The sequence below is a fragment of the Oncorhynchus kisutch genome, linkage group LG6, assembly GCF_002021735.2.
Source record: "Oncorhynchus kisutch isolate 150728-3 linkage group LG6, Okis_V2, whole genome shotgun sequence".
Classification (NCBI taxonomy): domain Eukaryota; kingdom Metazoa; phylum Chordata; class Actinopteri; order Salmoniformes; family Salmonidae; genus Oncorhynchus; species Oncorhynchus kisutch.
The window spans coordinates 15,491,050-15,505,599 of NC_034179.2; the positions used below are offsets into that span (position 1 = coordinate 15,491,050).

At 42.1% G+C, this 14,550-nt stretch overlaps 1 protein-coding gene across 2 annotated transcripts in view; it reads left to right on the forward strand.

Moving 5' to 3' along the window:
* cntnap3 (contactin associated protein family member 3) overlaps positions 1–14,550 on the forward strand; it is a 216,530-nt gene that overhangs the window by 182,841 nt on the left and 19,139 nt on the right. For both annotated transcript variants that reach the window (XM_020484881.2, XM_031826267.1), the window contains exons 19-20: positions 6,519–6,743; positions 13,330–13,463. In XM_020484881.2, coding sequence (XP_020340470.1) covers positions 6,519–6,743; positions 13,330–13,463 — 359 coding nt within the window. The remainder of the gene's footprint in view (positions 1–6,518; positions 6,744–13,329; positions 13,464–14,550) is intronic.

The window sequence follows — 14,550 nt, forward strand, 5'->3', positions numbered from 1 at the left end:
CCTACTTGACGGAGCCACGGGTGTTACGCATAGCAGTACATATTCAATAGCATTTTCAACAAGTTTATATATTTAAATTATGGCGAATAAATCAGGAAAAGCTAAAACAAAGTCTAGGTATACAGATTTAACCCAAATTATAGAGGAAATGGATAGATACAGCGAGACCAAGTTGCTTCAGGAATATGAATCTTTCAGCGAAGCTAGTTTTGACTCCCAGGCAGAAGACGTGTTTCTGCATGGCGAGGATGCCATGCTGGATTGGTAAGTTCTAATGCTAATGTCATTGTTTGAAATTAATAATATCAAATATTATTCATTTGAGATTTTTTTACATTTTATTTTATTTGCAATATATAAATATATCATCTGTAATGAAATGTGTAAAGTACACATTGGCTATACTGTGTGTGTGTGTGTGTGTGTAAACATTGGAAACATTGGATGGAACAACCCTTCACCACCACCATAGTGATTATGTTCCATGTACTCTATATATATCTGTTTATTTTACATGTTGATACAGAGCTCATACGTGAAAGTATTGTTACTGATTTTTTTCTAAATCTTTCACAGTGGCAGTGATTCTGATTATGAGCCGCCAATGTCTAGGTGTCCATCTCCCTCTGAAGCTGGTTCATCCAGCCGGACCCCCGCTGTCTCTGGCTCCACACCTACCTGGCCATCTAGAGATGTGAAGTCAGAGACAAAGAAGCAAAGGTAGGGAAGAGAGAAACCTGCAGACAGAGGGCCAGAGGGTCGTTGGCACTCTGTGTTAGAAGATTATGTGGAACCAAATCTACCAGTTTTTAGACCCAAAAGGCAGCCAGGACCTCAACTAACCATGACTGCAAAGTGCAGCCCCCTTCAACTTTTTCAACTGTTTTTCACCCCGTCAGTTGTTGATTCTCTGATGTCGAACGCCAATAAGTACGGTGCTAAGAAGCAGGCAGGAAAGAAAGAGGCATGGAAGACTATTTCCATGTCAGACCTTTTCTGCTACTTTTCACTGGTCATTTACATGGGGCTGGTGAAGTTGAAAACTCTAAGGGGCTACTGGCAACGTCAGCTCTCTATCAACTGCCTTTCCCCATGACTGTCATGTCTTGTAAAATGTTTCTGACTATCTCACGGGCGCTTCAGTGACCCAGAAGTTGATGGAGAGAATGACAAGAAGAGAGGCACACCAAGGTTTGATAGGCTGTGCAAAATCAAACCTCTCTACCCCAACATCGTTGAGGCCTGCAAGACCTATTTTCAGCCCACCCAGAACCTGTCCATCGATGAGAGGATGGTAGCCTCAAAGGCGAGAATCAGCCTCAAACAATACATGGATTTTCAACTGCTGGGGAAGGGCTACAAACTGTTTGTGGCACCATTCAGACCAACAGAGTGGGCTTTCCAAAGACAAAGGTGAAGCGGGCTGAGCGGGGTACCATGCGATGGATCCGTGAAGATGGCCTGATCTATGTGAAGTGGATGGATACCAGAGAGGAGGTCATGTGCTCCAGTATCAACAAGTCCTTCAGTGGAGATCACGTCATCAGGCGTGTGAAGGATGGTGCTGGGGCATGGACCACAAAAAAATGGCCCCATTCCAGCTGCTGTGAAGGACTACAACAAGAGCATGGGAGGTGTGGGCCTGTCAGATGCGCTGATAGGATACTACAATGTTCTCCACAAGACCGTGAAATGGTACAAGACGTTTTTCTATCATTTCATTGACATTGCTGTGGTGAATTCCTTCATTCTCCAGAAGGAAATGGCCAAGAGCTGTGGACAGCCCCCCATCTCACAGCTAGCCTTCAGGGAGCTGCTCATCCAGGAGCTTGCTACCTACAGAAAGTCCACTGCAGCACCTTCTGTCCCTTCTGCTCCAACCAGTGGTGTTCACCTGCCCAGATTCATCTCTGCAGGCATGAATGTGCCTCGGGCAAAAAGGGCACAGTAGGGAGATGTCGTTGTGCCCTTTGTCACAGGAAATGCCCCATCACCTGCACCACCTGTTCAGTAAGCCTCTGCTTTACAGCAGAAAGAGACTGCTATGGGCCATGGCACCAGCAGCACAACATTGTGTAGAGGACTGAGGGTCTTCGCAATATTGTAAATAGAAAATATGTAAATAGTTACCCTTGCTAATTGTTTGTTTTATTATTATTTTTTATATATATATTTTTTGGTGGGAGTTGTGTTAGAATAGCATTTATGTATTTTGTATATAGTTATTTCCTTCAAAATGTATCACTGTACCAATTAAGCCACTTGGGTACATTTGGGTACATTTGGACACCTGGGTGACTTCATGCTCAATGTCATGTAGCTCATTTTTGAAGTTCTGTCCAAAACTTTGCTCAACTATTGTTGCCATCTTATGTTCTTCATTCAAATCATCCACAGCATCCTATCTGTATGTTTGGCTGTTCTTGGTAATTTGAAAGATGATGCAGCAACAATAAAAAACAGAAAACATATTATTTCCTTGTATTTTCTTCTACCAGATCTATTGTGTTATATTCTCCTACAGTCAATTCACATTTCCACAAAATTCAGAGTGCTTCCTTTCAAATGATACCAAGAATATGCATATCCCTGCCTCTCGGCCTGAGCTACAGGCAGTTAGATTAGGGTATGTCTTTAGGTGGAAATTGAGAAAAAGGTGGGGTACCCCAAAGAAGTTAAGTAACCTCAAATAGAGCTTCAATGCCATATAACACTCCTTCCGTGGCCTCCAACTGCTCTTAAAGGCTAGTTAAACCAAATGCATGCTTTTCAACCGTTCGCTGCCCGCACCTGCCCGCCCGACTAGCATCACTACTCTGGACGGTTCTGACTTAGAATATGTGGACAACTACAAATACCTAGGTGTCTGGCTAGACTGTAAACTCTCCTTCCAGACTCATATTAAACATCTCCAATCCAAAATTAAATCTAGAATTTGCTTCCTATTTCGCAACAAAGCCTCCTTCACTCACGCCGCCAAACATACCCTCGTAAAACTGACTATCCTTACCTATCCTCTACTTCGGCGACGTCATTTACAAAATAGCTTCCAATACTCTACTCAGCAAATTGGATGTAGTCTATCACAGTGCCATCTGTTTTGTCACCAAAGCCCCTTATACCACCCACCACTGCAACCTGTATGCTCTAGTCGGCTGGCCCTCGCTATATATTCGTCGCCAGACCCACTGGCTCCAGGTCATCAAAGTCTATGCTAGGTAAAGCTCCGTCTTATCTCAGCTCACTGGTCATGATAACAACACCCACCCGAAGCAGGCGCTCCAGCAGGTATATCTCACTGGTCATCCTCAAAGCCAACACCTCCTTTGGCTGCCCTTTCCTTCCAGTTCTCTGCTGAGCCAATGACTGGAATTAATTGCAAATATCGCTGAAGCTGGAGACTTATATTTCCCTCACTAACTTTAAACATTAGGTATCTCAGCAGCTATCTGATTGCTGCAGCTGTAAATAGCCCACCCAATCTACCTACCTCATCACCATGTTGTTTTTTATATACTTTTCTGCTCTTTTGCACACCTGTATTTCTACTTGCACATCATCATCTGCTATTTATCACTCCAGTGTTAATTTGCCAAACTATAATTACTTCGCTATTATGGCCTATTTATTGCCTTACCTCCTCATGCCATTTGCACACACTGTATATAGACTTTTTCTCTTGTGTTATTGACTGTATGCTTGTTTATTCCATGTGTAACTCTGTGTTGTTCTTGTGTCGCACTGCTTTGCTTTATCTTGGCCAGGTCGCAGTTGTAAATGAGAACTTGTTCTCAACTAGTTTACCTGGTTAAATAAAGGTGAAATAATTTAAAAAATATATATATATACTTTCCTCCTATAGATAACTATTAACCTCTGGTGTAGCCACTTGGCTATGGCACCCCTCATTACCCTATTACAAGTAATGATTAATAAGGATTTAAAGTTCATAAATCCAAACCTGTCAGCATACATGGACATACATGCTTTGTTTAATGCCAGTGGCAGGTCATTGGTACAAAAAGAAAAGGATAGCTTTTATTTATTTCATCACATTCCCAGTGGGTCAGAAGTTTACATATACTCAATTAGTATTTGGTAGCATTGCTTTTCAATTGCTTAACTTGGGTCAAAAATTTAGGGTAGCCTTCCACAAGCTTCCCACAATAATTTGGGTGAATTTTGGCCCATTCCTCCTGACAGAGCTGGTGTAACTGACTCAGGTTTGTTGTAGGCCTCTTTGCTCGCACACTCTTTTTCAGTGCTGACCACACATTTTCTATAGGATTGAGGTCAGGGCTTTGTAATGGCCACTCCAATACCTTGACTTTGTTGTCCTTAAGCCATTTTGCCACATCTTTGGAAGAATGCTTGGGGTCATTGTCCATTTGGAAGACCCATTTGCGACCAAGCTTTAACTTCGTGACTGATGTCTCGAGATGTTGCTTCTATATATGCACATAATTTTCCTCCCTCATGACTCCATCTATTTTGTGAAGTGCATTTTGTACCTGTTTCCTCCAGCATCTTCACAAGGTCCTTTGCTGTTGTTCTGGGATTGATTTTCACTTTTCACACCAAAGTACATTAATCTCTAGGAGACAGATCGTGTCTCCTTCCTGAGCGGTATGCCGGCTGCGAGGTCCCATGGTGTTTATACTTGCATACTATTGTTTGTACAGATGAACATGGTACCTTCAGGTGTTTAGAAATTGCTCCCAAGGATGAAACAGACTTACAATTCTTTTTCTGAGGTCTTGGCTGATTTCTTTTGCTTTTTCCCCGAATAAAAAAAATAAAAAAAATGTTACCTTTATTTAACTAGGCAAGTCAGTTAAGAACAAGGAACAGTGGGTTAACTGCCTGTTCAGGGGCAGAACGACAGATTTGTACCTTGTCAGCTTGGGATTTGAACTTGCAACCTTCCGGTTACGAGTCCAACGCTCTAACCACTAGGCTACCCTGCCGCAAGCAAAGAGGCACTGAGTTTGAAGGTAGGCCTTGAAATACATCCACAGGTACACATCCAATTGACTCAAATTATGTCAATTAGCCTATCAGAAGCGTCTAAAGCCATGACACAATTTTCTGGGGTTTTCCAAGCTGTTTAAAGACAAAGTTAACTTAGTGTATGTAAACTTCTGACCCACTGGAAATATTGTGATACAGTGAATTATAAGAGAAATAATCTGTCTGTAAACAATTGTTGGAAAAATTATTTGTCATGCACAAAGTAGATGTCCTTGCCAGAACTATAGTTTATTGACAAGAAATTTGTGGAGTGGTTGAAAAATTAGTTTTAATGAGTAACTTAAATGTATGTAAACTTTCGACTCAACTGTAGCTCTGAATCCATGATATGGCATGATGTTGAAAATACATAACACAAGTTTTCTCATCGCAGGTTATGGTCAATAATATCAAAGGCTGCACTGAAATCGAACAGTACAGCTCCCAAAATCGTATTATTATCAATTTCTTTCAGCCAATCATCAGTCATTTGTGTCAGTGCAGTACATGTTGAGTGCCCTTCTCTATAAGCATGCTAGAAGTCTGTTGTTAACTTGTTTCCAGAGAAGTAGCATTGTATTTGATCAAACACTAATTTACCCAACAATTTGCTAATAGCTGGCAGCAAGGTGATAGGTCTGCTGTTAGAACCAATCAAGGTCGTTTTACCACTCTTGGGTAGCGTCATGACTTTGGCTTCCTTCCAGACCTGAGGAAAAATACTTTCCTCTAGGCTCAGATGAAAGATATGACAAATAGGAGTGGCTATAGAGTCATCTACCATTCGCAGTAGCTTTCCATCAAAGTTGTCAATGGCAGGAGGTTTGTCATTATTGATCGATAACAATATTTTTCCACCTGTCCACCTAACCTTACAAAATTCTAACTTGCAATGCTTTTCTTTCATTATATATTTTTTTATTCATGAGTAGAATGGCTCACTGTTCGTTGTTGGCATTTCCTTCCTGAGTTTGCCCATGTTGCTAATGAAGTAACCATTACAATAATTGGCTCTATCAAATGTTTTTTTGATTAATAAGTCATCTGATTCGATGAAAGATGGAGTTCAATTTGTCTTTCTGCCCATAATTAAATTTAAAGTACTCAAGTTTTTTTTTCTCCATCATTCATTATATCATTGATCTTTGCTTCATAATACAGTTTCTTCTTTTTGTTGAGTTTAGTTACATCATTTCTCAATTTCAGTAAGTTAGACAGTCAGATGTGCAGCCAGACCCATTAGCCACTCCTTTTGCTCCATCTCTTTCAACCATACAGTTGTTCAATTCCTCATCAATCCATGGAGGCCTAACAGTTCTAACAGTCAGTTTCTTAACAGGTGCATGTTTATCAATACTTGGAAGAAGCAATTTCATAAATTCATTAAGTGCATCGTTTGGATGCTCCTTGTTAATCACATCAGACCACCAAGTATTTTTTTACATCATCCACATAAGAGTAACAGCAAAACCACCCCCCCCCCCCTATTTTACTTCCTTGTCCTCCAGAGGTCTCGGCTGACTTCAAACCTGGGACATCGGTCCAGTACACATTCAAGGAGCCGTATGAGCTGAACAGGAACATCAGCACCCAGTCCTCCTCCATTTACTCTGACCTCAAGCTGCGGGGAGAGAACGTGTCATTCAGCTTCCGTAGCTCCCAGAGTCCGGCGCTGCTCCTCTACGTCAGCTCCTACTATAGAGAGTACCTGGCTGTGCTGCTCAATAGGAATGGTAAGAGGCGGAGGGATTTCAAACCTGTGATATTAGTTATGTTGTATTACTACATTTAGAAAGGTCAATGACTGTAAGTGAGAGCGAGGGGGAGGGGTGTTGGGGGAGAGAGAGGGAGGAGATAGAGAGAGGGGGTGGGGGGAAGAGGTTTGGGAGAGGGGGAGATGGTGAGGGGGTGGGGAGAGGTTTGGGATAGAAAGGTAGGAGATAGAGAGGGGTGGGGGGAAGAGGGTTGGGGAAGAGAGGGGTGGGGAGAGGGTTTGGGGAGTGAGAGAGGAGATAGAGAGATGGAGGGTGGGGAGAGGGTTGGGAGAGGAGAGAGAGGGGGGTGGGCTGAAGAGGGTTGGGAGAGGGGGGGGGTAGAAAGAGGGGGGATGGGGAAGAGAGGGGGGGATAGAGAGAGCATGGTTGGAAACAGCTGCTGAACTGAGCAGGTCCTCATCTCGCTGCTCATTTTCCTCCACTAGCAGATTCATTTGGATTAATATGAGTCTCCAAGTCCCTGTAGACACCAGGCTTGTCAGACACCACTGCCTCTTAATTCATCCACAGTAACATGTGTGGCATTGTCGGTTGTTCTAAGAGAGCACATGCAAGATATCTCAGTAAGAGTAAGAAAGTGCAAAATATGTCTTTCTTGATAGTAAATATAGTCAACATATCTAAATACAAAGGGACAGTTTATCAACTTGCCAGGCCTCTTTTTGATTTGATTTAGATCTTCTGTTTGTCCTGTGTTAGATGTGATATTAATGAGGAGCGTTTGAATATAAAATGAATATATTTTGCCTGGTAGCTAGGCTACTACTAGTGTCTCCAGCTACACAGTAAATTCCTTTAACCCTTGTCTGGTGTTCGGGTCTGTGGGACCCATTTTCAATGTTTACTCAAATAAAAATGACACAATTCATTATTTGAGACTTGAGACTCATTGGCCTTGGCTCATTTTCTGTGAAGAACACATTTTCATTAAGTGCATACTGTGCACGCCCCTACACATTTATATTACGTATGTGGTGTTCGTAATAAAAGTGTAGAAAAGTGTGTGTAGGTGAAAGCAAGTAAAAATGAAACAAAGGTTTGCTGTGTGCCTTCACTTTGTCGTCCTCCTCCCTGGCCCTGCTGTTTCAACATAGCACCAAGAACCTGTCTGTCTCAAAATCAAATCAAATCAAATCAAATGTATTTATATAGCCCTTCGTACATCAGCTGATATCTCAAAGTGCTGTACAGAAACCCAGCCTAAAACCCCAAACAGCAAGCAATGCAGGTGTAGAAGCATGGTGGCTCCCTGCCTGTCTCCCTGCCTGTCTGCCTGTCTGCCGCTTTTCTCGGACTCTGTACCCTTTGTAGTGTGGGAACCTGCACAATGTTATTTCAATACATTATTTCAATACTTTAAAAAAAAGTATTTTCCCACACTACCCCAGCCAGGTGCAAATTGGGGGAGGGACACAAAAAATAAATAGCTTTGCATGTGTGGCTCCTTACAACAATCAATCAGTATGGAAAAAAGAATCTCTACTCAGAGAGGCCTTAGAATTTTTTTGCGGAGAGAGAAGCTAACGTCCCTGTCAATTCGGAGTCTGACAGTGAGCTTGAAGAAGAGGATGAGATTGACCCTCAGCCAGCCCCAGGACCAGCCCGTCAGCAACCAGCTCATCAACAGCCTGCAGAGGAGAAATATGGATGTCAAAAAATTGTGAAATTGAATAGTCTGCCTGCCTAAGGAGTGAGCCACCCCGCATGGCTTCCAATGTGATAAGGATGCAACCAGGACCGACATGGATGGTGGTTACAAATGTGCAGGACATAAAGTCTTCTTTTGAACTGTTCATCCCAGACACCATCCAGAAAATCATTCTGGACTGGTGTTTTTGGAGAGAAATAGAAGGAGATGGACCAAACTCATTTACATGCATACTTTGGGGTTCTTATCCTTGCTGGTGTTTTCAGATCCAATGGGGAATCCACAGAATCCCTGCGGGATGCAGAAACTGGCACAGAACCTTTCCATGCAACAATGTCTCTGGAAAACTTCCACATTATTTCCAGGATTATGCGCTTCGATAATCAAGACACCAGACCAGCTCGGCGGCAGAGAGACAAGATAGATGCAATCAGGTCAGTGTGGGACAAGTGGGTGGACTGCCTTCCCCTGTTTTACAACCCTGGGCCCAACGTTACTGTTGATGAGCAGCTTATGCCATTTAGAGGCCGCTGCCCCTTCAGGCAGTGCAAACTGTTTAAACCCGGAAAATATGGATTCAAGATCTGGGCTGCCTGTGATGCTGCTTCCTCACAATCGTGGAACTTGCAAGTGTATTGTTTTATACAGTTTTTATTTGACCTTTATTTAACTAGGCAAGTCAGTTAAGAACAGGGAAGCCAGATGTAGGAGCCCCTGAGAAGAACCAAGGGATGCAGTTTGTCCTGGACGTAACAGGGACTCCGTGGCCACAACATTACATGCAATAACTTTTTTACTTCGCACAAGCTGGGACAGGAGCTCCTCGAGGAAGCTGACGATGGTAGGAACAGTACGAAAAAACAAGTCAGAGCTCCCACCTCAGCGGCTGCATATACGTAACAGGCCTATCAATTCCTCTAAGTTTGTGTTCACGGCGGACACGTCCCTAGTGTCCTACATGCCAAAGAAAGGCAAAAATTTGGTATTCATGAGTACGCTGCATATCGATGGGAGAATCTGTGGCCAGGAACATAAAATCAGAAATCATAATGCCACAAAAGGAGGGGTGGACAATTTCAAAAAGCTGGTGACTGGCTACAGCTGCAAAAGAAGAACCCTATGCTGGCCACTTGTGATATTCTTCAACATCTTGGACATCTCGGCGTACAACGCATATGTCAACTGGATGGCATTGAACCCAGATTGGAACAGAGGGAAGCTCTAGAGGAGACGGCTCTTTCTTGAGGAGCTGGGCAATGCATTGGTAAGACCTTAAATCCAGATGAGGCAACATATCCCAAGGACCCCAGCTTCTGCAGCCATTGTGAGGGGGATGCTGGTGCCCCATCTGCCCGACCCACAGGACCAACAACTTCAATACCGGAAGAAAGTGTAAGTGATGTTGTTGCATGTGTGTGTCTGATTCTCCTACCTTGGCCTGCTATAACTATATATGTGAGTGAGATGTTAGTAAAATTCCTGAACTAAGTGTTTTTATCATTCTAGATTGCAGCCGGTACCAACAAGAAGAAGCGTTGTGTGTACTCAAGAAGGACAGGAAAACAAGGACACATGCATCAAGTGCAAGAAATATATTTACAACACACACACAGTAAAACTCTGTCCCTCATGTGTTTTGTAGACCGGGGGCTCATTTATCATTTCCATAAAATACTGAATGTAAAATTTGTTCTTCCAATTTGTTCAGCTCAAAACAATAAACATCAATAGTGATGAAAACCTTGTTTTATTTATATTTGTTCGAGATGAACATGATTTATTCCACCCGTGTCTTGATTATAATATATTTTTGTTTACAAAAATCTAATTTTATCAAAAATAAACCGTGAACATTGTGTGAATAACAAAAACATGAACACCATGCAAGGGTTAAGTAGATACTGTTAGCTACAACATGTTCAAAAACTAACTGCAGAGGTTAAAGAAACTCAAAGTGTAGTGGGTGTTTAAGAAGTTTGATATTCTCTACTGTATAGAAGTTGCAGTAAGACTGCCTCTACATTACCATGTACTGTACTGCAGTGGAGGCTGGTGAGGGAGGGGGCGGCTCACTTCATTCCAGCCATCGATATAAGGCGGCCTCCCCTCACCAGCCTCCACTGCTATGCTGTATGTCTAACGAATATGCAATTCAAAAAGGTTGCTTCTGATCATTTTTTTTGATGGTCCTGAGAATTGTGATGGACTGTCAAGTGTGTTACTGTGGAGTGTACAGTCATCCAGTTAGTTAACGCACTTCTTCCTGAACGATCGTCCAATTAGAGCTCAGTGAGTGGTTGCTCTCGGAAACCCTGGATAGCTTCTTCTCCGAGTGGTCAGCGACGCCCCACTGGCAGACAGTCTACACTCTGCCCATGTCAATGTGTGACAGTAATTGTGGCCTATCTAATGTGATGGTCCTCTACTTGAATATAGGAATGGGCCCTTTCGACTTACATAAGAGTTTCTTTTACCTAGGGCACAAATCATAAAATGGCTCAAATACTCCTGTACCTTACAGTGCCTCAGTAATTGTAGACTTTCTGATATGATGGCCCTCTGCTTTAATCGAAGAATGGGCCCTCTCCCTCATTTATAAAATAGTTGTTTAATTTGTCCTATGGCACAAATCATTTTAATGTCTATTTAACACTCTTACCCTCTCAAATATTATTTTCTTTCACCTGGATGTGTGTAACTAGTTCATGTTTTGTTAACACTGAACAAAAATATAAATGTAGCATGCAACAATGTCAAAGATTTTATTGAGTTACAGTTCATATATGGAAATCAGTCAGTATCTGCTGTGACCACCATTTACCGCATGCAGCGCGACACATCCCCTTCGCATAGAGTTGAACAGGCTGCTGATTGTGGCCTGTGGAATGTTGTCCCACTCCTCTTCAATGGCTGTGCAAAGTTACTTGATATTGGTGGGATCTGGAACACGTTGTCGTACACGTCGATCCAGAGCATCCCAAACAAGCTCAGTGGTGAGTATGCAGGCCATGGAAGAACTGGGACATTTTTAGCTTCCAGGAATTGTGTACAGATCCTTGCGACATGGGGCCGGGCATTACCATGCTGAAACATGAGGTGATGCGGCGGATGAATGGCACTACAATGGGCCTTGCCACGGTATCTCTGTGCATTCAAATTGCCATTGATAAAATGCAATTGTGTTCGTTGTGCATAGCTTATGCCTGCCTATATCATAACCGACCCCCACCAAGGGGCACTCTGTTCACAACGTTGACATCACCAAACCACTCGCCCACACAACGCCATAAACGCTGTCTGCCATCTGCTCGGTACAGTTGAAACAGGGATTCATCCGTGAAGAGCGTGCCAACCTTTTACACTTCTCCAGCCTGCCAGTGGCCATCAAAGGTGAGCATTTGCCCACCGAAGTCAGTTAAAATGCCGATCTGCAGTCAGGTCAACTTCAACAATAACCAACACTATTTACAGTGCCTTGCGAAAGTATTCGGCCCCCTTGAACTTTGCGACCTTTTGCCACATTTCAGGCTTCAAACATAAAGATATAAAACTGTATTTTTTTGTGAAGAATCAACAACAAGTGGGACACAATCATGAAGTGGAACTAACTTTTTTTTCTAACTTTTTTAACAAATCAAAAACAGAAAAATTGGGCGTGCAAAATTATTCAGCCCCCTTAAGTTAATACTTTGTAGCGCCAATTTTTGCTGCGATTAAAGCTGTAAGTCGCTTGGGGTATGTCTCTATCAGTTTTGCACATCGAGAGACTGAAATGTTTTCCCATTCCTCCTTGCAAAACAGCTCGAGCTCAGTGAGGTTGGATGGAGAGCATTTGTTCGTTGTCCTCACCAGGGTCTTGTCAGTCACTGTCTGTAAACCCACAGTTTCATCAGCTGTCCGGGTGGCCGGTCTCAGACGATCTCGCAGGTGAAGAGGCCAGATGTGGAGGTCCTGGGCTGTCATGGTTACACATGGTCTGTGCTTGGGAGGCCGGTTGGACATATTGCCAAATTCTCTAAAACAGCATTAGAGGTGTCTTATGGTAGAGAAATGAACTTTACATGTTGCATTTGTATTTTCATTCAGTATATTATTTGTACCCCCAATCCCTCCATGAAGAATTCTAATTATGTTATTGTAATTATCATGAAGGGCTTTCATGTTGGCTTAATGATAAAAAAGACACCTTTGTATGAAGTGATAATTTGTGTGCTGCAGCATCAGTGAGAATGTGTTTTTTAAGCGATGTAATACATTTCCAATTTGTCCATTCATCTGAATGTGAATGATTAGTTTGGTGCTGACTGACAATACAAACACAACCGTGTATTACTCAGAGCCCCTCAGATACATAATTCCCTGCAAATTATGAAAATTAATTTGATTTATTATCTCTGTTATTGATAGGGAATTAAAGATTAATCCGCTTAGTACAGGGTTTTCAAAACTCGGTCCTGGGGACCCCAAGGCTGCACATTTTAGTTTTTGCCCTAGCATAAAATGTCAGTAATTATAATCAACATAATAATTCCCATACCCTGTTGCTGCAGGATTATTCTCCTGATGTACAAATTGGCTCAATTTAAGATCCTACATCTGTACTGCTGTAAAAAAATAAAAAATAAAAGATTTTCTGGGTTCATTGTGAATGCTGCACATGTAGAAGTGAGTTTGTTCAGTGGCTGTCTGCATTTAAATGGTGTTGATTATTGTTCAAGTTTCATCTCTATGGGAGTTTCAGTTAACTTTAGTCCTGGACTAAAAGGGTATTTCAAATGAGAATATCAGTTAAGAATGTTTTCAGTGCAGGAGTCTGTTTAATCTGTTTCTGGACAACTGTCCCATAATGTGTCTGAAAGTTACCTGGTATTAAAGTTGTCTCTATATCTCTCAAAGGTTACCTGGATGTTAAATACAAGCTGCAGAACAGTAGAGATGCTGAGGTGTTCAGGACCAGCGTTAGGAACCTGGCCAACGGACAACTTCACAGAGTCTCCATCAGAAGGCTTTCAGAGACTGTCAGTGTTCAGGTAATTTATTCCCTCACCGTTCAGGGAATTTATTATGTCACTGTTCAGGTAACTTATTTAACTTATTCTGTCAGCATTCAGGTAACTTATTCTGTCACTGCTCAGGTAACTTTTTCTGTCACTGTGCAGGTAATTTATTCTGCCACTGTTCATGTCATTTATTCTGTCACTATTCAGGTAACTTATTCTCATTCAAAATTAAGTAAAGCTGAGCAGTTACCTTGGTGCAGTGGATCTCTTCCTTAGGTACTAGTACCCCTGGGGGTACCTGGCCTATCCACAAGGGGTACTTGGGAATATTAATAAAAACATAGGCCTAAAAATTGGTTGCACATGAGGAGGTTCTGCAGGCAGAAAAAAAACGTAATTGGGTGTAGCATAACGTAAAAATATTGAGAATCACTGCCTTGAATGTCAGCAAGGGGTATTTAAAGTCAAGTAGGCCTATATGTAATGTAACTAACCTGCTGTGGGATATTTATCATGGTGAGTAAAACTAATTCAAAAGGAAAATAACATTACTCCCAACAGATTTAAATATACAGTGAGATGTGATACCACTTGAGGATAGTGGATAAAGAGTGATGCAGGTTCTTTCTATAGTGTAGTTCTACCTCTTGGGACTCTGTATATATCATGGAGTCCAAGTTCTTTGCTAACCTCACATGAGAAGCCAACCCTACAGATGTTGGATCTTAATTTGAGCCAGTTTGCGACATCAGGGAAATAATCCTACAGCAACAGGAAATAATTATTCAGATTATGTGTAATGGTCATTGATGAAAAACATCAGGATACTTTTTAAACCTCAAATACACTACACGTTTTCCCTGCATTGCAGGAATGTTCTCCTGCAACAGGGTCATCAAATTAAGATCCTACATATGTATCTATCATCAAGTCCAAGCCCTTTACTCAGCAGGACACAAACCCAGGCCTTGCTCCAGAGCTGTACTTACTCAGAATGCACAGACACATTCCAACTCTCAGTCGTTAAGTAGGCCCACTCATTCACAATTCAGAGACATTTCAGGCAACATGAATGATTCTAAATAATTAAAGGAATAGGATGGCAAACAAGAGAACA